The sequence below is a fragment of the Neopelma chrysocephalum genome, unplaced genomic scaffold, assembly GCF_003984885.1.
Source record: "Neopelma chrysocephalum unplaced genomic scaffold, ASM398488v2 Primary Assembly neopelma1_102, whole genome shotgun sequence".
NCBI lineage: Eukaryota > Metazoa > Chordata > Aves > Passeriformes > Pipridae > Neopelma > Neopelma chrysocephalum.
In genome coordinates this window covers 399,867-421,511 of record NW_020897765.1, presented here as the reverse complement: position 1 = coordinate 421,511, position 21,645 = coordinate 399,867, and the positions used below count along the sequence as shown (strand labels likewise).

At 42.0% G+C, this 21,645-nt stretch overlaps 2 protein-coding genes across 7 annotated transcripts in view; both read left to right on the top strand.

Annotated features, from left to right (window-relative positions):
* MYO3A (myosin IIIA) overlaps nt 1–16,395 on the top strand; it is a 119,892-nt gene extending 103,497 nt beyond the window's left edge. Inside the window, exons 32-36 of one of the 5 annotated variants that reach the window (XM_027695694.1) lie at nt 188–326; nt 9,272–9,381; nt 11,965–12,005; nt 13,785–13,888; nt 15,757–16,395. In XM_027695694.1, the coding sequence (XP_027551495.1) occupies nt 188–326; nt 9,272–9,381; nt 11,965–12,005; nt 13,785–13,888; nt 15,757–15,962 (600 nt within the window). In that variant the 3' untranslated portion in view covers nt 15,963–16,395. Of the gene's footprint in view, nt 1–187; nt 327–9,271; nt 9,382–11,964; nt 12,006–13,784; nt 13,923–15,756 lie in introns of all 5 variants that reach the window. The other 4 variants (XM_027695692.1, XM_027695691.1, XM_027695695.1 and 1 more) reach the window with 4 other exon arrangements.
* A 2,431-nt stretch (nt 16,396–18,826) lies between these two features.
* The window catches only part of GAD2 (glutamate decarboxylase 2), a 41,574-nt gene continuing 38,755 nt past the window's right edge, over nt 18,827–21,645 (top strand). Inside the window, exons 1-4 of one of the 2 annotated variants that reach the window (XM_027695607.1) lie at nt 18,827–18,996; nt 19,261–19,320; nt 19,442–19,594; nt 20,682–20,915. In XM_027695607.1, the coding sequence (XP_027551408.1) occupies nt 18,921–18,996; nt 19,261–19,320; nt 19,442–19,594; nt 20,682–20,915 (523 nt within the window). In that variant the 5' untranslated portion in view covers nt 18,827–18,920. Of the gene's footprint in view, nt 18,997–19,260; nt 19,321–19,441; nt 19,595–20,202; nt 20,309–20,681; nt 20,916–21,645 lie in introns of those variants that run through there. The other variant, XM_027695608.1, reaches the window with a different exon arrangement.

Sequence of the window (21,645 nt, the reverse complement as noted above, 5' to 3'; positions counted from 1 at the left end):
ATCAGTTGCATTTTACCCTGTAATTCTTAGTCTCCTCTAATTCTACCCTCAGCCATCTTCCTACACTGCAGTAGGTGGAGGAATACCTTTTAAATTAATTTTCTAGTCTACTATTTTACCTTTGATTACCTTGGAACATTTATACTTATTTTTACAATAATGTAAAAACCTGTGGTGTATTTTTCAGATATCAAAATTATCCGAAGACTACTTAGCATTGCAGCAAAAACTGAATGAAATGATATTGTCCCATCAGCTGAGACCTGTGATGCTGTCCAAAGATAAGCAAGCTAATGGCCGTCTGTCTTCTCATGTTTGTCAACCAGGTAATGTTTAACCTTTCTGTCAGCAGAATTTTCATTTGTGAAGAGGACTGTGAAGAAGCAACTCCTAGTCATGTTTTTAAAGGCCAGAGAACTAGCAATGAGTTAGTTCCAGCTTCTCATATAACTCAGGCAGTATATTTTTGTATTAAGGCCCATATCTGGAACCCAGTTTCCAGAGAAATATCCAAGTCTGGTTGGAATTTATGTATTTACAATTTTTCTTGGCATTTTGTTTCAGTGCTGCTTAAGGTTGGTGAATGAATCCTTGTGAGACCTAGACGTAGAATCTCTAGGAATACTTTCATTTGGTAAAAATTCCGTATTGGCTCTTTTTAACTCATGTTGCTCAACTGTATTTGCTATTGGTAGGATATGGGACTATGCTTAAAAACTAACCATTTTTTTACGTAATTTGTAAAACAATTAGCCAAAGTTTGTTACATATATGCTGAAAAAATTTTTAGCTATCCACAAATGCAACTGAGGTTATTCAAAACCTGTAACTCCTACCCATGTTGGTGGGTATGTTCTTAAAACTGCAAGTAAAGTTTTATTAATATTCAGCATCCATTTAACTCACACACTTAAGAGGACATGACCTTTGGAAATACACTCGGAAGTTATTTATATTCCAGTTAACACAGGCAGTGAAGATTCCCAAAATGCGAGCACGCTTGGAGCAGCTTAGGTGGCACTGGGGAGGAGTACTGGGAGAATAAAGGTGAAAGACATGGGACTCTGAGCATGCAGATCATTAAGACCTGTGCCCCACTGAGAGGACCAGAAAGAGCTGATTAAGCTGCTTAAGCCTATTCAGTTGGAATAGACACTACAGGGAATTTCCTCAGCCCATGTCTTGGACCGCAGATGTGGAGGAAGATGAAGGCAGATGTGGCAGATAACTGGGCGGGTCTCCATTTCTGCAGCAGGGCTTGTGCTAGCCCACTGCACTGCCTCTGGGGAAGATCTCTGCTCACCTCTACATAGCTGGAACAAGTAAGATCCAGGACTGTCTCTTACTGCCCAGACCTAATTGTGCTATTTTCATCATACCATTTTGGATTCAGTTGTCATGTGTGATAGAACTTCTTTCTGTTCCCATGAATACATTGAAAAGATCCTAAAAGTACTTCAATCCCACTTTGGAGTCCTCTCTGCTAAAATAGGGGCTTGGTGTTCACAAATGTTAAACCTCTAAGTGTAAACCAGCTGCTGGTAGATAATCTGTGTAGTTCAGCCTATTTCCAAGACTGAAGTCTGCAAAAGAAAAGAAAGGGGAAATGGAAAACTAAGTGCCATGAGCTTTCATTAAGGACAGAGCAATGTTTGTGATTGTCATTAATGGGTTTGTACTGAGTTCTGTATTAAATATTGCTGACTTTTGACAAGATACACCTGAGGAATTAAAAATGCATGCTTGGGAAAATAACTCTTGGTTCTAACACATTGTCCTGCAGAAGCTAGAGAAAAGAGCTAGATAGAAGGAAAAGGAATACACAAATCCCTGTTTTATCAGTTAAAGATCTCATCACTTGCACAAGTGAACCAGGTGAAAATGTAACAGTATGTTTATGCCATGTGCAAAATACAACAAAGTCTATGCTTCACACTGCTAATAATTTAAGTAGCTCTATAGGAGACAAAAGCACACCAGGGTTTGTCACCTGTGTCTCCAACCCTGTCTAAAGGGATGACCAGTCACCTACTTTCCTTTATCTCTGAAAATGGTGTGCTGCTGTAAACCTCTGTGGTGTCACAATGCAAACGTTTTCCAGCAGTAAAGTGTGGTAACCACTCCACTGAAAAACCCTCCTTGATGTGGAATGTGAACTTTCTTTTTCTACATTTGAATATAATTTACATGACAGGTAAACTTTCCAGCTATGACCAATGCACAAGATAATAAAGTAAGAGAATACACCACAGTAATTCCCCAGATTGCCTTCAAGCCAGTTGGAGCCCAAGCATTAGAGAGCTCTATCACAAAGCTGCCTTGTCTTAAGTAGATGTTTATTATAACAAACATGATCTACCTAGATATAGAGAATATTTATGTAACGATATACCTGTGTTGAGTTCATTTAGATTGTAGTGTCTAAAACACAGGACTTTCCAACATTCTGGATCATACTTCCTTCCTGAATGCAATATAGTAAAATAACCCCAAAAACCCCAAATATTTGAGGTAATATACTGCAGACAGTCATGCTGAAGTGAAGCAGATAGAAGTGGTGATCCACTGCAGGGATCTTCCTATGTCTTGGCTACATTATGTGTTACAGTAGGATTTACACACACACAATTACGGAAGGATGTACTTTTACTGGAGCTTTCCCTCTATGGCTACATTTGCTGTCCTACCTTTATGAAGGTAGGGATTGTTGAGCTTTAGGTGTTCTTTAAATCATGTGGTATTTACCTGTTTGTAATTACTTTGGTCATTTACATTTATATACCCTGCTTCATCAGCTTCACTAGTTTTATATGTTGTTCTGCAGCCATAGTATGTGAGTTGTATATTATAGCTGTGTGCTAGATAGGAATGCTTGGCTACCTTCCCGTGTGGGTAGGTGGCTATTGCACAGTTTGAGAACTTAACACTTCCTCTGATAAAATATTTTATTACATTGCTACCCACAGAAGAGGAGGAACTGAGAGACTGCTGGATGGTGTACGGGGACAAATGTTCAGATTTTTGAAACTGTTTGGGTTGGGGTTTTTTAATGAAAATGCAAAACTTGCAGTTCAAAGAGCATATGAGCAAAAGGTTAAATGAATCTTAAATCCACAAGGTTAAGTTGTTCTTCAGTGAATTTATTTGTATTTATAAAATGCATAAAGGAAGCTGCACAAGGTTCCTGGAATAAGCAATATTCCCTGTGGCTAGAATCTCTGAGTAGGTTATATTTACTTGCTTGAATGCTTTAAGCTAAATGTAGTGGCTCCATCCTAGAACTGCACTGTTGGACTGCTAGTGAGCCTTGGTTTACTGTGGTGTCAGAATGGAGGCACAAATAGCTGCTGTCGAGTTTTTTGAGGTCAAAGCCTGAAGTGAGGGGAATTCAACCATTATGGGTGCAAATTTTTTTCTTTTTTCTCCAAATGAATAATAGTGCCCGTCTTTCTAATTATTAAATGACAGTTCAAATACAAAATCTTGGGAAGAGAATTTTCTGTATTTAGAATGAAATTTACATGATATAAGGAACTCCAGTGCAGTTGAGGACCTTTCCAGCTGGACAAAGCAGCGAGACAGGTAGGGTTTTCATCCAGGATTCCTCCTGCTGTAGGCTGTCAAAGCAATATTTATGGGAGTTTAATGGGCAGACTTTGCAAGGAAAAGGGAGTCTGTATAGCACTGCATGAGCAGAGCAGTATTCACTGGCCAGACTTTCTTCTTTGCAAGTGAGTGATCAGGCAGGAGCACTGAGTATGGAGGGAGCACTGGGACTGGAGAAAAACAGAGTAATCAAGCACTTCTACCATCTGGTTGTTCTCAGCTACTGGAGTGGCCCTTTGGGCACCATACAGCCAGGACATAAAAGATATGTGTTGGGAGTTGGTCAGGTCCATGGCAGAGCATAAGATTTAGGAGGTCATGGAAGTGGAGTACAGCCATTTTCTTAAATATCCTCTCTTAAAAAGCAGTAATCCCAAGTCACCAGGCTCTCAGAAATGACAGCAAGTCCAGAGAAGGGCAATGAAGCTGAAGGGTCTAGAGGGTAAGTCCTATGAGGAGCATCTGAGGGAGCTGGGGTTATTTAATCTGGAAGAAAAGGAAGCTCAGGTGTGACCTTATCACTCTCTACAACCACCTGAAAGGAGGTGGTACCAGATGGGAGCTAGTCTCTTCTTCCAGGTAACCAGCAACAGGACGAGAGGACATAGTCTTAAGCTGTGCCAGGGGAGGTTTGGGTTTGGCATCAGGAGGAATTTCTTCATGGAAAGGGTTGTTAATCATAGGAATGAACTGCCCAGGAAGTGGTGGAGTCACCATCCTTGGAGGTGTTCAAGAAATGACTAGAACAGTGCCATGTTCTAGTTGACAAGGTGATCAGTCAAAGGCTGGACTGGATGATCTTGGAGGTCTTTTCCAATGTATATGATTCTGTGATTCTGTATTAGTGTCAGCCAGAGACTGAAACTTCCCTCAGTGGGGCTGTGGGAATTAGGTATGAGAGATCAAACACTTTCAACTTCCATATGCAATCAGAAAGTTCTCAGTTTCTTGCAGTTTCTAATTCTAGGTTGTGATAGAATAATCCCTCTGTTTTTTCCAGATTGCTATGAATTTGCAACCATCAACCATAATTTCCAAATCTGGCTCTGGGTAACATCCCATGAATAAACAATACGTAAAAATTACTAACCAGAATGCTAAACAGCAGTGCAACCTTAAGTAATTACATCCTCATACTGTGTACAATTAGTAAAAAGGTATGCACATAGATGTTGTAAGCAGTAACACCTGTTAACTTCTCATTATCAAGTCCTGGAATTCCAGTTACTATATTTGCATTTCTTCTGATTACTTCCAAGTGCCTCTACAAATCCTATACAATTATTGCTTTTACTCTTGTTCTGTTTCCTGCTTTATACTGAGGCTGGCTTTATAGTTCTGTTCCCATAAGTTGTGGAATGGCTCTAAATCAAACATGTAATATTTCACTTAAATGACCTGAAGATGGGTTTATCTGTTTCTCCAGGTGGCCTAATAAATAGAGACCTTTCATCGCATAGATGCTTATCAGAGCTGTAACCATGCTATTTCTCCAGTCTTCAGTATAAAATCTGTTGTAAGTCATAGTTAATTTACATTAGCATCCATGGACGTTGATTCCTTGAGATTGCTGTCTTCCAAGCTTATCATTGTATGTACAAATGTGCAGACACAGTTCAACCTAAAGGGCTGTTGATACTGGCTCATCTTTATTCAAATATTTCTTGCTCATCCTTGAACGTTTCAAACACACGCAGCTCTCCACAGTTCCTGTAGTTTGCAGTACTGTTGAGGATACACATGCATATGGTAAGCATTTCAGCATATTTGGAGTTTTCAGTGAGGGCTGAGAGTGAAAGTATTAATATTTGTAGAATTGACTGTGTGTGTAACTTAGATAGGAACCTTTGAGGTAGTGCTAAATGAGCTAGCTGAGATACTGATAGAAATAAGGAATTTTCCTTAGATTTGCTAAAGCTTCTTTAATGTTATCTGGCAGCCACATTGTTCACATGCCTTTGCTGACTCTTAACTCTGTATTTCATTCATTCTCATGGAGAATGACTTTAACTTTTATTAAACTTTCCATCATCACTGGATGAAATGTATGCTTTGACAGTCTGCTTCAGGTTTGGGCAGGAGAGAGATTTAACTTCCTGGGGATGTGTTAGGGCATGGCTGACATTGGCTGTCAAAAGCAAAGCATCCAGGTCAGGAGAGCAAAACCTCTTTTTTTTTTTTTTTTGACTAATCAAGTACTGACTGGATGCACTTGGGCAGTTTGAGGAGGAAAATCCCCCCCTTTCAATCTGTTGTTCAGCCTGTCTTCCTCCTGGTAAAACCTTTAAAAAGGAATGTCTGTGTTGCATCAAATATTGTTGTTTCCAGTTTCTCCTATGCACTGCTTCTAGGCCACACGTTGCAACACTGACAGCACCTGTTCAGGTACTAAAACAGCAAAGTGTGGGCTGGCTGCAGGGACAAGAGTCTCAGCACAGTCCTTCAGTCCAGGTCCTTAGCTCTGCTGATGACTAACTGGAATATAAAGTTAAGCAAGTTTCCATATGTATCTGATTTACCCTGCTGGTAGGATAGGGATGATAGTGCCGACCTGAAGCTTCCGAACTGCTTCAATAGGTGCTATGTGAATGGTTTTTGTATCAATGTTGCAAAGTACCTTTTTAAATGATTGTTAGAGGGAAAGCATCAGTTTTTCTTTTACATATAAAGCACACAGCCAGATTTTACTAGAGATATTTGAAGTCTTAAGGAAAATAGGCTGCAAGATATTTTACTATGGAGAGACTGGACTTCTATAAAGATATTTTCTTTGTAATGGTCTCTAGAAGCAACATAATTGCCCTGTTCATAAATTAATTATTTCACCCCTCCTTTCTACTTCATTGCCTATTGCAGAAAGGTATAGGCCATCTGGAAAACAAGAACATCAAATTCGCCATTTATAAGGCTTGGATATTTCATTTGCCTTCCACCTTCAATTCTACTAAGTAAATGATTTCTGACATTCTCGGCAACTAATAAAAAAGCAAAATTTACTTTGTATTATCCAATACAAGGAACTACACATCTCCTGAATTTCAGTAGCAATGATCACACAAGTCTAAGTGCAGAAGGAAATCGCAGCTCTGCTTGTTGGTGAAACAAAGAAAGCATAACCTTACTGTGTAATTTGGAGGCAAACCTCAGAATTGCATTTTCAGCTCTATATTTAATTTTAGAAAGGAACAATGGAGGTCCAAACTTAGAAGGCTGCCTGGCCCAACATGGTATTTCTGTCCCTTCAACTCTTTTGCATAGCTTATACATATGTACAACACAAGAGCCGAGATGAAAACCCTTTTTTAACATTGTCGAAATGGTATTTTTTGAATGTAAAAACTAGTCTTCTTTGGAGAGCACATACACAAAAAGTATACAAGTAATTTCAGTTGGAATAATTGTAATCTAGAATACAATAATGCTTTATCTGTTTGACAGTGATGAATTAAATAACATAACAGCATACACAGTGATGAATTCTTAGGGGACAGTAAAAAATCTTTAGGTATTATGAGAGCCTTTTCATTGCAATTTTCCTAAAGCCCCCAATTTGGCTTCATTTCTTTTTTTAGATTTTCATGCAGTCATCATCTTTGTCACAATTTTTGAAAGTGTCCTACAGATAGGGTGTTAGGTGTTTCTATTCAGCTGCGCTGAATTTTAAAGGATTTCTTTTAAGGTAGTGTTTCCAGTTTAGACTCCTGTTGTGTTTAAAAATAAAATAGGGCAGATATGCCTCTACTCTTTCACAAATGGGAAGTCAGATAACTCAAGGTGGCCCATTTGAAATGCAGCAAGGTAACAACAGCCCACATTAAGAGCACAGTCAATACTTACTGAAATCAAGAATGTCATTTATATTTAATACAGCTTACTGAAAAGAATGTATTGCATCTAAAATTCATTGTTTAACATGAGTTATCTGTAACCTGGCTTAGAAAAACACCATTGTTCTCTTAAGTGCAAAATATTAAAAAAAATACTCGTTTGTTTATTACACGAGAAGCAGTCTGCATTTCAAATAAGAAACTAAAACAATAAATGCAATCATTATCCAACTACGATTTAAATTAATGTTATTCATTCTGGCTGCTCTGTATATCCATGACCTTTACAAGCCTTTATTTATCACAAATAACAAAAAACTTAAACAGCTAATTTTGCAGGAGTCAACACTGATGTATTACTGATCGTTTCTCATTTTAAATGATTGTGTGTCCTTAATTAAAAAGATGTCTGCTGTACATGGGAGAGTTTTTATCATGTAAAAGGGTTTCTGATGGTCATTAGGGATCAAAATACATTTTTCCTCTAAGACTCAATCACATTTAGTTAGCACATCTGGGTTATAAAGTCATTTCATGTGAAAGAGGATAATATCACCAGAACACACTTGAGCAATTTATTGGGATCCAGATCCCCATTCTACCCTCACACTATATTCATTTATGAGTAAGGAGATGTTTTTTTCTCATGGATTGTCCTGAGTATTTCTGTGATGGGACAAGATAAAACCTCACTGGATAATGCAATATACCTTAGACACACAGTTCACTGTGCCTAAACCTTGTGCTGTGACTTCATTCATCACCCTGTATGTATCCCTATGACCCATCTCTATCATAGTTCTGCTGCCATGCAACCACCTTCTCCTTCATCATGAAGGAATTGCTGTCACTCTCTGTCAACTTTTCCTATAGCTGAAGTGAATGAAGGTGACCATGCTCACCATGCTGTACATTTCTGGTCCCTCGGCCCACAGACCCAGTTCTGTGGTCTCCGAGAATAGGCACAAGGACCCCTGCACTCTGTGTTGGCTCTGTGACAAACAGCCTATGAAACCTTAGTAGCCCTCTATCCTAGCACTGTCAAAACAGATTTTTAACAAGCAAACGCCCAAGACATTTTTATAGTTCCCTATGTGCCAGCCAATGTAATCCACAAGTCAGTGTCTAACTTTGAACTGGGAGACTGCCAGAGGACACTAGTTCCATTTTGTGTTAAAATCTTGATTTTGCTTCCATTAGAGTGAAAGCATTTTTTGCATGTTTGCAGAAAGTTTTTGTAGAAATAGAAACCAGAATTTGAGTACACTAAACTAGACTACACTGGATGCGATGAACATGGTCATGCTGTGTTGTCCAGTGGTACGTGATTTGGCTTGAAACTAAAAGCCTCAGCAGGAGACCTTAAGGAAAATCAACACCATGATAATATAGAGGATCAACCTCTGAAACTGAGGCCTAATGCTAGTTCCCTCCTTAAAGATTGACTTGAATCTGAAAGAAACATCATCCCTACCACCTGTCCCCCTTACAAGACAGGGGTCTCCCAGTAGCCATTACCCTTCAAAGCCCTTTTCTGAATGTGGAGCATCAGCCCTTTCAGAAGGAGAGGTTTGTGCCAGGCAGACTGCTGGGCTGTTCCAGCCTGGCATTCGTTAGGTGGCATTTGTTCCTGTGGGCAGTCAGGACCCAAATGGATAAACCCATTCTCTGCTCATGGAAATGCCCAAATCATTTGCTTTCTTGGGTTATTGCAAGCAGTAAAAGTGGCTATGTGGATTTTTTTTTCTCTCTCTCTTTGTTGAAATTTTCTCCTGTTTTTTCAGAAACCTCCCAATTCTGTAAAGAAATAAGCATTTCTATCTTCTCATTTTTTACAGTTGTGGCCAAAGTAGAAGACTCTCGCCCAATGCAGAGACCCCCAAGAAGGCCACGAAAACCCAAGACATTAAATAATCCAGAAGACTCCACCTACTACACTCTAATACATGTGAGTTTAAGAAGCTTTTATAGGTTAAAACTGCCAGATATTTCCCACCTAGACCATCTTTCTAATTGTCCAATTCCCTATATTTTTTTCTAATGCAGCATAAAAGCTGTGTCCTGCTGAGAAGAGGCAGGCCACGAACTTCACATTTCAAATGAGGCTTGAAGTTGAAGTTTAGGGTTACTCTGACTGAGGACCCTTGTCAGACCAATATCTACTTTTGTACCTAAACATACATACTTTCATTATATGCCTAAGCAGCATTTGCATTTTCAATATCCAAATCCAGTGCCCTGTATCCATAGTTTCTTTGTAAGTCACAGGAGAGAAACAGGAGAGTCACAGGTTCGTTTGGAGAGCTATTTTGAGCATCTAAATTAGTGCTTGATCTTGCAGAGAAAGCAAATACTAAAATAAGCTGTATTAGTATGCACACTGTAACTTCCTTTACAAATGTGTCAGATTGTGATTATGAAGGAATTGCCAAATACCAGCAGCTCAGGAGACTAATGGATTTGAGTGTGTCTATATATAGCCTTTGGTTCAAGTTCAGATACCAAGTGCTGCATTTTACTCTTGACTTCAGTGCCCTTAAATATATCAAAAAAAGGCAAGAAAGTAAGCAGAAAGAGAGAAAACGTAAAAGCAGATCAGAAAGCATTTCCAACAAAAAAGCAATTAAACTGATTTGCTCCAGGTGCCTGTATCTTTGTGACCTATTTTAGCAGCCAGTGAGAACCCAGCTAATAAACTAACCGTAGCAATTGCTTCTCCTTTCAACAGAAGGTGTCACCAGGGCCTTCAGGGACAGTTGTGTCTGGCATACGAAAAAAGACAAATATGGTTATGTTTTATTCTGGAGGCTTTGAAATAATACAGGTTTCCAACAGTGATATTTTGAAAAGAAATTGCATTCTTAAAAATAAACTCACATGTAAGAATAAAATTTGTTTTGTTAAAGCAAGATTGGTAAGATAAAGGAATGAAACGAAAGGCATGACAGAGAATTCTATATTAGGAAATTTCTGAGGAAAAGGGTAATTCTGAAGTAAATGCCCGTTTAGAAAGCCAGGACCATAGAACCAGGAACATAATATTTTCTGAAAGCTAATTTGTTACATGGCCAGCTCATATCAGAAAACAGCCATCATACCAGTGCAAAGAAAAACTGCAGTAATGCCAGGAAATTTTTAATCATTTTTTTAGCAGCAGTTTTTCAAGACATTAGTCAATATTTCAAGATATTAATCAATAAATATGAAGGTTTAATCAAACCTTCAATTAGTTGTATTTTCAAGAGGATGTGAAAAAGAGAAACCTGTCTTTCTGACATTAAGTTCACTGGTCAGGGAAAGGTTCAGCATAAATATCTATACACTGAAGATTAGAAAGGAGACCTACCAGTTCTTAAAATTCTTAGATCTTAGGTAAGTCATTGAGCTCTAGAGGGTGGTCAGCTTTAGAGGGTAGTCAGTTTTCCCAGCTATCATGGATTTTCTACCTTATTAAAAATCTCTGTCACCTACAGGTATTCACAGATTATTATCAAGCCCAGATCACCTGAAAGAGAAGGCAAACAATAAGAGTACATTTTTAGAAAAATTTTCTCTATCTTCTGCAAAACCAGATATTTCTCTCAGATCATGTTACAGATATTAATTAGACGCCTCCCATTCTCACTCATGTCCTTGCATATCACATGAACTAAAGGGGTGCACAGGTATAAATGAAGCCTGACAATAGCCTGGCAATTGTTCGTATAAGGCACTACAAGTTTATTTTGGGATATATTTTTATCAATCACCCTATTATTTTGAAATTATATGTCATGTTCATTTGCTTGCATACTGAAGTCCATCAGGATTTCTGATTCTCAGTGACTTTATAGTCACTAATTCTAATGAGTTTTCACTCATTTGCAAAAAACACAATTAAGACCACTTGCACTTAAAAATACTGCCTTTCAAGCATGATGAGTTACGTGCTGCAACATACTGTTGTTTTGGGTGTAGGGACAGAAATCTATTAGAGATAAGACATTATTCACATTCCCTATAAATCTTCTCTCCTCTACATTTCTAGATATCTTGTGTCCTAAGGGTTCTTTTGCCACCTAGTATACTATTTTTTAAATGGGGCCTTTGTCTATTTTATTCTACTAAAACCTGTGACAAGACTACATTGGCATTAATGAGAATAGGATTATGTCTACTCCCACTGTGTTGCCTCTATTTATGGAAATTCTCTTGGCATCATAGTAAATTTGCCTCAGTGAGATTTTGTTGTCAACTTTATTAAAATAGCTATAGCTATTTGAAAGTTTTAGATCTCCTTTTTCTGTTCTGATCATGATTAATTTAGCTTTTTTTTCACAGTATGGCAACTGAAATTTGGGAGAAACAAAGCTAATCCCATTCTCAGTCTCAAACATTCTGAAAAGAGATTTTTCTGGGACACTTAACATATTAGATTCTCTATATTTTCTTTTAATCAAAAATATACAACTCTCTCCTACCTAATGCTGGTGAACTGTATCTTTGCATAAGCTTTCCTTTTAGTATTTTTAATTACTTTTTATTTTCTTAGAAATCAATACAAGATGAAAAACGGAAACCAAGAAAAGAAAGGTAATTTTTTTCATTATCTTACTATTGTCCTTTAATACTCTAGAATAGCTTTTAGCTGTATTTCAACCAGGAGAACAAGGCATTGAAAAAAGAACAGTAATTTGGTGATTCACAGGAAGGACATTGTATACAAAGTTAAAATACGCAATTTTCAACGACTAAAATCCATTACAGAATTCAGTCCCTCAGTTTTAGTAAAACGTGGCCCTTTACCATGACAACACAAGCATTCTAATAAGTTAAGGTCCACATCAAAGATAGTTCTGACACAGAAAATAATTGAAGGTGCTTAAAATTCCAGTCAAAGCAAATGAGCAACCAGTACTTTTGTGTTAGCAAAAATACAAGTTAAAATTCTCTCCTAAAAATATATGACTGTTTGGAAATAATAATAAAATTAAAACAAGAATTATTAGTAACGGGTAAAGAAGAGTAGCCCTTGAAATTTCAAACATAGGTGTTTTCTTCACAGTATAACTAACCTATTTCCATGGATCTCTGCAGAAAAAAGGAAGTGATAGGTATATTCTGCCCTTCTGTATCTTGGATCCTTATGTGTCCTGTAGACATGGTTCACAGCTCCTGACATACATCATAGCTTTATTTTATTTCTGTTTCTATACTTAAGCTTTTTTGGTGCCCCCTCAGTGACACTGCTGTGGCACCGCAGCATGCATGGGATGGCAGCCTGCTCATAGATGCAAGATGAAAGGGCTCTTTGCACTGTCCTTGGCTGAGGTTGCAGAATACAAACACCATAGATAAAATATGTATCTTAAAGGATGTTACATGACATTAAATGCATATAAAATGTGCTCAGGGCATCTAGCTTCATTCAACCACAGTTTAAATTGCACTTGGCCATGCCACAGCTTAAGGGATTGACCTTATGTCCATGTCCCCCATGTCTGGTCTCCTTCAGCTTTTTTTCTGATGTCATTTGGAGCCTGAAAAAATTTCACACCTATTGGCTCCGGTTTAGCAAAAAAAACCCAAAAACAAAACAAAAAAACCCACAAACAACAACAAAACAAAACAAAATTAAAAACCACCAAAATCTAGTGGTTTCTCTCTTTGGCCTCAGTTGGGCTTCACTCATCTTAACTCTAGTTAACCACTTTCCTGACGGCATCTTCCTTCATGTGCTGACTCTGTATCATTGGAACATAGCAATTGAAATCAATGAATTATTTCTGGTTTCTACCAATTTGAGAATTGAATTTGGGACTTCTTTTTTCAGATTGCTTTTAGGATATTATTTTTTTTCCCTAGCCATTCTAAACTAGATGTCAGGATTGATTTTTTTCTGTATATATAATACGCTGGATAGCATTCACCTAACAAAATAAGAGACATCTGCATTATTGACATTTATACCTGAACTAGTTGCTTTAGACTCTCTTCTTGTACTTAGAGAAAAAATAATAATCTTTAGGAAAATGATTCATCTCTTGCTCAAAGAGATACCTAAAATAGGTCAGATGAATTACACCATAAAAATGCCTCTCCACTGAGTATAATGGCAAATCCAAACAATTTCAGTCCTACATGTCTCCTTTATGAATATATAAAAGTATTTAGCATTTCAAAATTCTCAGTATCTGCATTTTGAACAGCAGTCACACTTCAGAAACTGATTTTTTGTGCCTATATGTATTTTTCCTTAGATCCTCAACACAGAAATAGAACTGATAATTGTATTTGGTTACCTTGGGTTTGAATGTTAAATGTAAAATTGAAAAGTGAAACTGTTAACTTAGTGTTCTTATTTACCAACAGTCTGAGCAAAGTGCTAGATTTAGATATCTACTATCAAGAAATTTCATCTACTGACTCCACCTCAAAGGACAGCAGTTCTACCACAAGAAGGAAGAGACACCCAAGTGAGCGCAGGACTTCAATTTTAAGAGCTGAGCGGTAATTCATACAAAATAGTAATAGGAAAACATAAATGTTGTATACCCTTGTTGAGATATTCAAAATATTAATAAAAAGAAAAAAAGATACACTTTAAATTAGACATAAATCTATTCTTTTAGTGATGGAATCTTGCCAAATTAACTTGTAAAGTGTATAGCTGAAAATTTCCCATCTTCATACAGGAGAGATAAATGCCAGTGTGTTTGGTGTTCAGCCTACCTGCTAGTTTTTGATGTCCCAAGGGCCAGATGAGATGGACAGACATTATGCTGTAAATCTCTGATGTAAAATCAAATTCAACTGAAGCAGAACCTAAAAAATTTATCTCTGATCGGTTAGGTTTTAAATAGGGTGGTCGTGCTCCAAACATTCTGCACATTTTCTGCAGGTAAGACTCCAGCGTGACTGCCTCCTTTTCCTGCTCTCCTGTAAGCAGCATGTGTGTCTATAGCCTGTGGTGCACCTCATCAAGGTGGACAGTCAGCAGAAAAACCCTAAAGGGAGGGTTCACTCAACCTCCTCTCTTCCCATGTAGACTTCATAGAGGGTGACCACTGCTGAGTGGAAGGAAATTCTCACTCTTGCCAATGCACCGACACACATTACCTATGCAAACACGTATTTATATATCTTAATATATTTGTATATTCTTGTGTCTTTATAAAGTTAAGAAAAACTTGGAAAATTATCTAGATCAAAGGCTTAAGGGAAACACTAAGCATGGAATGATCGCTGATTTGAAAATGTATCTATATAATAGAGAAAATGTTTGTAGAACATTTAGAATGTATAATGTTCGTTTTGTGCCCCTTACATATTTTATTTCTGGCCTTTTTTTAGGTAGGATCTAAATTAATTTTAGGAAGGTGTTGTGAAGGCATGGAATTAAAAATAATAACATCAGGGAATTACCATATAGTTTACATTCCTTGGAACATGTTGCATTTCTAAGGTGGTTAATTACACCAAATCTGTCACCCTGAGGTCTAGTTTAGGTGAATGAGTTTTTTTACTGAGCTTACTAAAAGGAATTTACCTTTTACTGTGTGCTGCTCTGATTGCATCCTACTTAGCCATAGTGAAACAAAACCTGTGTAACTTAAATTTAAACTGTTGTCTCAGAGGGCATAAGAATGCAATTAATAAACATTTCTAGACTTCAGTATCTCTGGAATGGGGTCATCTGGATCTAAAAACTACAGCCATTTCAATCTACAGAAGTGAAGTTTTATTTGGCAGTTTATCTTTGGCACTGGTATAGGACCAGTGATGGGATACATCTTTAGTGTAGAACACTACAATTTTTTGTAATTATTTCATTTTTTAAATAACTGAGTTTTATTTTTAATCTTGCTCCACTGTAACAGCTGGTGCCAGGTCACCATTCCAGCCTGTCAGAGGGGACTTCCAAAATGCGTCTTGCCATGTGAAAAAAAAAAAATAGATGGACACTTACACTGAGCTCCACTGGCAGGTTAAGAACAGAGCAAACAAATTTATGCCAACCAAAAATCCGGTTTAGTAACCATCAGGCAAACGCTACTGCAAAGGATCCCCATGTTCTCAATGTTTTTATGCCCTTTTATTATGTCCCCTTCCTAGAAGAACATGTTGTTCTTCAATGTTCATCCGCTTTTAGCGTATAATGTGTTTGTTCCTAGGTGCCTGCTCTGTGCAGCACAGGAAGAGGCCTAGCAAAGTCAGTTGATTTCTTTCTTTCTCCTTTTATTTTTCTCCCACGAGGCTGGAGGTTAAGCAGTCGATTAGGAGTGTTTGCCAATGTAAATGTTTTGACTTTAATTTCTAAAACACTTCTGTGCTTAATCCCTAGGTCGAGGATTGCAGAAAGACCCCTGGAAGAGAGCAAAGCTGAAGATAATCCCTATGACTACAGACGACTGCTGCGGAAGACCTCACAGCGCCGGCGCCTTATCCAGCAGTTCTAGCTGCTGCTGCTGTTCCTGCTGCCATTTGGCTTTTATTAGCATAATTTTTTTTATCATTTTATACCATGTGCTTCCTTTTTTTTTTTTTTAAATCTTCAATGTTTCAAGTTTACAGTGTGTGTGTTCATGTGAATTTGAATTACTGTGGTTTACAGCCCAACACCATTGCAAAGGGACACTGTCAGTCACATATCATATTCTTAAAAAAACCCTAATATAAAAATCAGCTTTTGCTACATCCTAAAATTATTAGACATTAAGTATCTTAAATCTAGTTTACTTTTGTCAGTGCATTTTTCTTTTTTTCATTTCATCACTCATCCAATTAAAATAATCATTTACTTCATAGTTCCCTAGATAAGCTTTAAAATTCCTGTAAGCACCTTCAGAGAACCTTAGTTATTGTTTCTAATAAATTGTTTTACATGAAAAAAAAATTACAAGAGCACCATAGGGGAATTTCTGCTCATTTTAGTTTACAATGCCTAAATTTTGGGATTACTTGTTTGTGGCAAGTGTCCCTCTAAAAAAAAAATGAACACAAATGATTAATTGGATAGGATGCTATGGCAGTTTATTTCATTATTGACTTTGCTGTAAAACTAGTAGCCAGTTTTAAAGGTCAATATAGTGTGTATAATCTTTATGTTGGAGATGTCCATTTATTGGAAGTATATTCAGCCCTCTCCTCTGCCTCAGCTTTGTGACTAAGTGATGAACTTTTAAATCGTGTTTGCTTTGTTCTCATTTGCATTAGATTTTTAGGAATCTTAATCTCTGGGGTGCCAAGAAAGGAATAGAATTACACTCTCTGGTTGATTGCTGCCAAAATGTAATGATCATTCTTAATCAGTTCCACTAGAAATTTAGTGGAAATAAAAGCAATAGCCACGGTGTTCAAATTCCCCCTGATTCTCTATTCAGAAGACCTTCTTTCACAGAAACCACACAGATAATTGCAGCGCTTCCTTTCAGGATTCATAATTGCATGTTCCCAGCTGCAAAGCAAGAGAAGGCAAATTTCATGATGCCAGCATAAAGGCCTGATCCTGCTCCTTTCCTTAGCTCTCCTAAACATGACAATTGGCAGCAGCCAGCCACAGGGGCTGGGTTTTGTCTGAACGGACACACATTTGGCTCTTTTCCCAGAGACAGGTAACTATTGCTTCCTGATCTACAAATAGTTATAAGGCTGTGCACCGGATTAAAATTTGCTGCAATGTAAAATTTTGCTATAAATTGTTAAATTTTGAAATCTGTTTAAAGTTGCTTTCTCATGTATTATTAAAACAGTAAAGTAAATAAAAATACACAAAGCAGTGATACAGTTGGCTGTGTCTGAATTACACCCAGAACTGATAAAATACTGTGGAGTGGGGCACAAGCAAGGCAGGGAAGGGCTCACAGCAGCCTCTGGCCGTGGAAAGCTGAGTTATTGTCTATGTAAAAGGCAATGTGATGCAGCAAGTGAAACAGACCTGTAATTTCACACAAAGAGGTGCCTAGACTGGTTTTCGTTTAGTTTCCCACCATGGCAGTGTTTTGAAAAACCAAGACATTTCTGTGAGGTCTCACGGGGGGACAGTCCTTGTAACCATGTGGGTGCCTGCAGAAAGTGGAGAGAGACCCTCGCAGAACACAGCGCGGGAGCCCCAGGGCCTGGCTGCGAGGAGCGTGGGGGCCCTGCATGACCAGGGCTCTCTGGCAGAGCCAGATCCTGGCCTGGCGTGTTCCCGCCTGCCTCCCTCCAAGGTTAGGGCTTGAAATCCGTCCTGTGCCGGAGGAGAGGCAGCCGCGGTAGTAGGGAAGGGCTCCCGCGGAGAGCCGGCTGGGTGGAGAGGGAGGTCTGGCTGGCTTCAGAAACGACGTCGTGAAAGGAAAGGCTACGGTTGTTTTCCTGCTCTTCTAGTTTCGCCTCCGAGACCTGCAGCCTCCACGGGACTGGAGCGAGAAGGGAGGCTCCACCAGGGTCTCCATCCCGGGAGGTTGCGAGGATACCCCGGGAGTGGCCCGGGAACGCGGGGGCAGATGTGGGAGCCAAAGGCCGCCCCCAGGCAGCCGCGGCGTCGGGCAAGAATCCTCCTGCACCTCCGTAGGAGCCAGGACCCCTCTGCCAGCCCGGGAGCAGAGCGGGCAGCGGGAGCTGCCCATCCCCGCGCCATCCACCAGCGCCTTCTCCGCAGCGGCCCGATGGGGCGGCGTGGACTCCGGAGGGTTGTCGTTTCCCCGCCCCGGGACTGCCTCGCTGCTCGGCGCCGGCGGCAGGGGCTGTCCCGGCCTCGCCGCTGCTCCGGAGTACCCTGCTGGACGTGCAGGGGTGCCCCGGTGCAGGGTGAGGGGCGGGGTGTGTGTGTGTGGGGGGTGTGTATTTCCCGTCACTTTGCACCTCACAGGACTGAGGACGCTTCCCCGTAGACCCAGCCCTCCCCCTCGGGGCACAAGGCTGGACCACCGCGGCCTCCCGCGCTAGGACGTGTGAAACTATCCTTCCGTTCCGCTCAGCACTCGGCGGCGCCGGAGAGTTCGGTCCCCTGGTCCCACCCCGTCGGGCCGCCGCCACAGAGGTCGTGGGGCCGTCGGTGGGGTGAAGACAACACAGGCCACCTCGCTCGCCTTATCCCCCCGAGGCAGCTGCAGTGCCAGCACAGGGTGACCCTGCAGCTCGGGTCTGCCCCCAGCGCTATCACGCCCCCACCGCCGCCCCTCGATCCTCCGGTGCGGGGCGCGGACTCCCCTGACAGCAGCCGCCTCCGCCGCCGCCCGCCTTGGCGGGCACCTCCCCCGGCCCCCGCGGTGCCGCCCGCCCCGTCCCGGGCAGCGGTGCCTGCGGGGCGCGGCCGCGGCATCTCGGCGGAGCGCGCCCCAGGGGCGCCCACGGGAGACGCTCCCACCCACGCGTGCCCGGGGCGCTCCCGCCCCTTCGCTGCCGCCGCCTGGCGCAGCCGCGCGCACTTACACACCCGCACACTCACACTCACGCACACTCGCTCAGGCCGCCTGGGCTGCAGCTCTCGCCGCAACTCGCCCGTCCCGCCGGTTCGCCTCCGCCATGGCAAGCCCCGGCTCCGGCTTCTGGCCCTTCGGGACCGAGGAGGGCTCCGCGGCCGCCGAGAGCCCCGGCACAGGTAGGACGTCGGGCGGCCGGGCGGGACCGGCCCGGCGGTTCCGCCGTGACAGCGCTGCCCGGTCGGCGGAGCCCCCTTTGTGGCAGCTCGAGCGGCGGGACGAAGCGGTGCGGGCGGCGGGGACCGACGGCGGCTCCACAGCCCGGGCCAGCGCGGCTGAGCTCGGCGGGGCAGGGGGTTTCTGGGGAGCGATGCCCGGTGTCGGACCAGATGCCCCCGTCCGCGCCCGCCCCCACGGACCCTCCGCTCCATTTTCTCTTGCAGCCAGAGCCTGGTGTCAGGTTGCCCAGAAGTTCACGGGAGGGATCGGAAACAAACTCTGCGGTAAGGGCAGGGAGGCGACGGCAGCTCCCTGGGAGCGCCGCGGGACCTGCCCCGGGGCGGGGGGCGAGGGGACGGGGTTGATGCCGCGGTGCTGAGGCCATGTGTCCGTGTCGCTGTCAAGCCCTGCTCTACGGAGATGCCGAGAAGCCCGTGGAAACCGGCGCCAGGGCAGCATCCCCCGGGGTAGCGGAGCCGCGGCCGGCCTGTACCTGCGACAAAAAACCCTGCGCCTGCCAAAAAGCGGAGGTGAATTACGCCTTTCTGCACTCAACAGGTAACGGCGCTCCCGGGCCACGCTGTTTCTCTAAAACTAACGAAAAAAAACGGGAATTCGGTCAGGAAATCGTCTCCGCGCGCGTTGCGCGGAGGCGGGGGAGCCCGGCGGTGCCTGGCGGTGCGCGGCGCAGCTCCGCGCCCTCAGCCTCGGCCCCCTCCGGCGCCGGGCGTTTCGCAGATCTGCCAAAAAACAGCCAAATAAAAAAAAATCCCGAAAAAAAACCCCGAAGCAGTAAAATCCCGCGTGCTGGAACCTGCAGCTTTCTCTAAGGAGAACTGACAGTAGCGACCTTCCCTTTGAAGACCCTGCGATGTAATTAAGATTTGAGGGGAGGAGGGAGAAAGAGCGCTCTCTCATTTGTTTCAATTCGAGGTATTTTTGTACTTCATCTTTTCTGACCTTGGAGGTAGCGTCTCCGCTACTGAGTAGATTCCAGCTCCCCGCAGACGTGCGCTAGCCAGGAACTCGTTTGCTCGGCAGCCCGGGACACGCTCTGCTCGCCTGGCCCCGCCGGGGAGAGCTGCTGGTGCTGCTGCTTGCCTGACCGCCCTCGGGGCACCCCAAATTAGGGGCTTCCACTACAGTCCGGCTCTGAGTGAGCCATCGCGCTTAAACAAAAGCTTTGTGTACACCGAGAGACTGTGCAGCATTGCCTCAGAAAAAGGCATTAAATTATCAACAAGTTACTTACATAGGAGAGTCGCCACGAAGGTATTTTATTGCAAGGCAAACGGCAGGTTTTAGGGTGCCTCTTGTAGCGTTTGTTGTTCAATCTTTATTTTTCCTGAGATTTGTTTTCCGTTTTCTCTTGTTTACCTGCTCTCTCTCATTGTCTTAAAAATTGGTCCGAAATACACTGTGGCCAAAATTTGCTATTTTAAATAGAATATTAAATCCTAAGTGTTATCTCTCAGAACATTCCTTAAAATACAGCCTTAGCAATTTGTTCTTTAAATGAAAACAAAAACTATTTGTATTCAACACAGTGAAAAGATTTTCTAAACATAAATGGGAGAAGCCTTTGTCCAAAATCTGTGTATGTGGTTGTAAAACGAAGTTAACTCTTAAATTTCTCCATTCCCAGATCTTCTGCCGACATGCAACGGAGAAATAACAACTATGTCTTTCCTACAAGACGTTGTGGACATTTTACTTCAGTATGTGGTGAAAAGTTTTGATAGATCGACAAAAGTTATTGATTTTCATTACCCAAATGAGCTGCTCCAGGAATATAACTGGGAACTGGCAGACCAGCCACAGACCTTGGAAGAAATTTTATTGAACTGCAGAACAACACTGAAATATGCAATTAAAACAGGTAATAGCCATGCTCATTTTCTACCCTGTATGGTCTCATCCATTGATTAAAGGCGCCATTTTATTTTAGCTTGAAATGTTAAAGATTGAAGCAGCAACTGTATTTTGTCAGTTCCAGGCAATTTCTGGCGGCGACAAAAATCGTTTTCCAAAATGATAAAACACTCCAGCAGCCTCATCTCGGTAGCTGTCAGTGCAGCCTCGCACACCCTTTCCGATTTAAGATTAATGTGTCTGTGCGTCGGAGTTGCCGAGTGTGCCACGGAGCGGCCTTTGCACCACCCTCGCCGTTTTCCGCTGTTCCTTCTCATCCATTTCACGTGTGATGCCCCGGGAGTCGCCCCTCGTTCCCTCCAGACGGGAGGTGCGGCGGCCGCAGAGCTCGGCGCAGCCGGGAGTAGGGCGGAGAGGGGTCGTCCCTGCATGGGAGGCAGGAGGGACCAGCCCATTTAACAGCCAAAATCGCAATAAATGGGAGCTCTGAGCAGCCATTTGCTGTGTCTCCCTTTATCTGCAGGACATAAAAATAGGAGAATTTAACAGAACCATGCACAGGAATATTGAGGGGTTTGTCCCAACTTTAGGCTCAAGCAATAAAACCAAAGCCGGAATTGTTTTAATAGCCATTTGTTGTTGTTTTCCACTGGGGAGAGCAGGGACAGGTTGACTTCTGCCTGCCTGGGACCCCGCGTTAGTCGTGTCCCCCCTTCGGGCTTCGTGGCGGGGAGGCA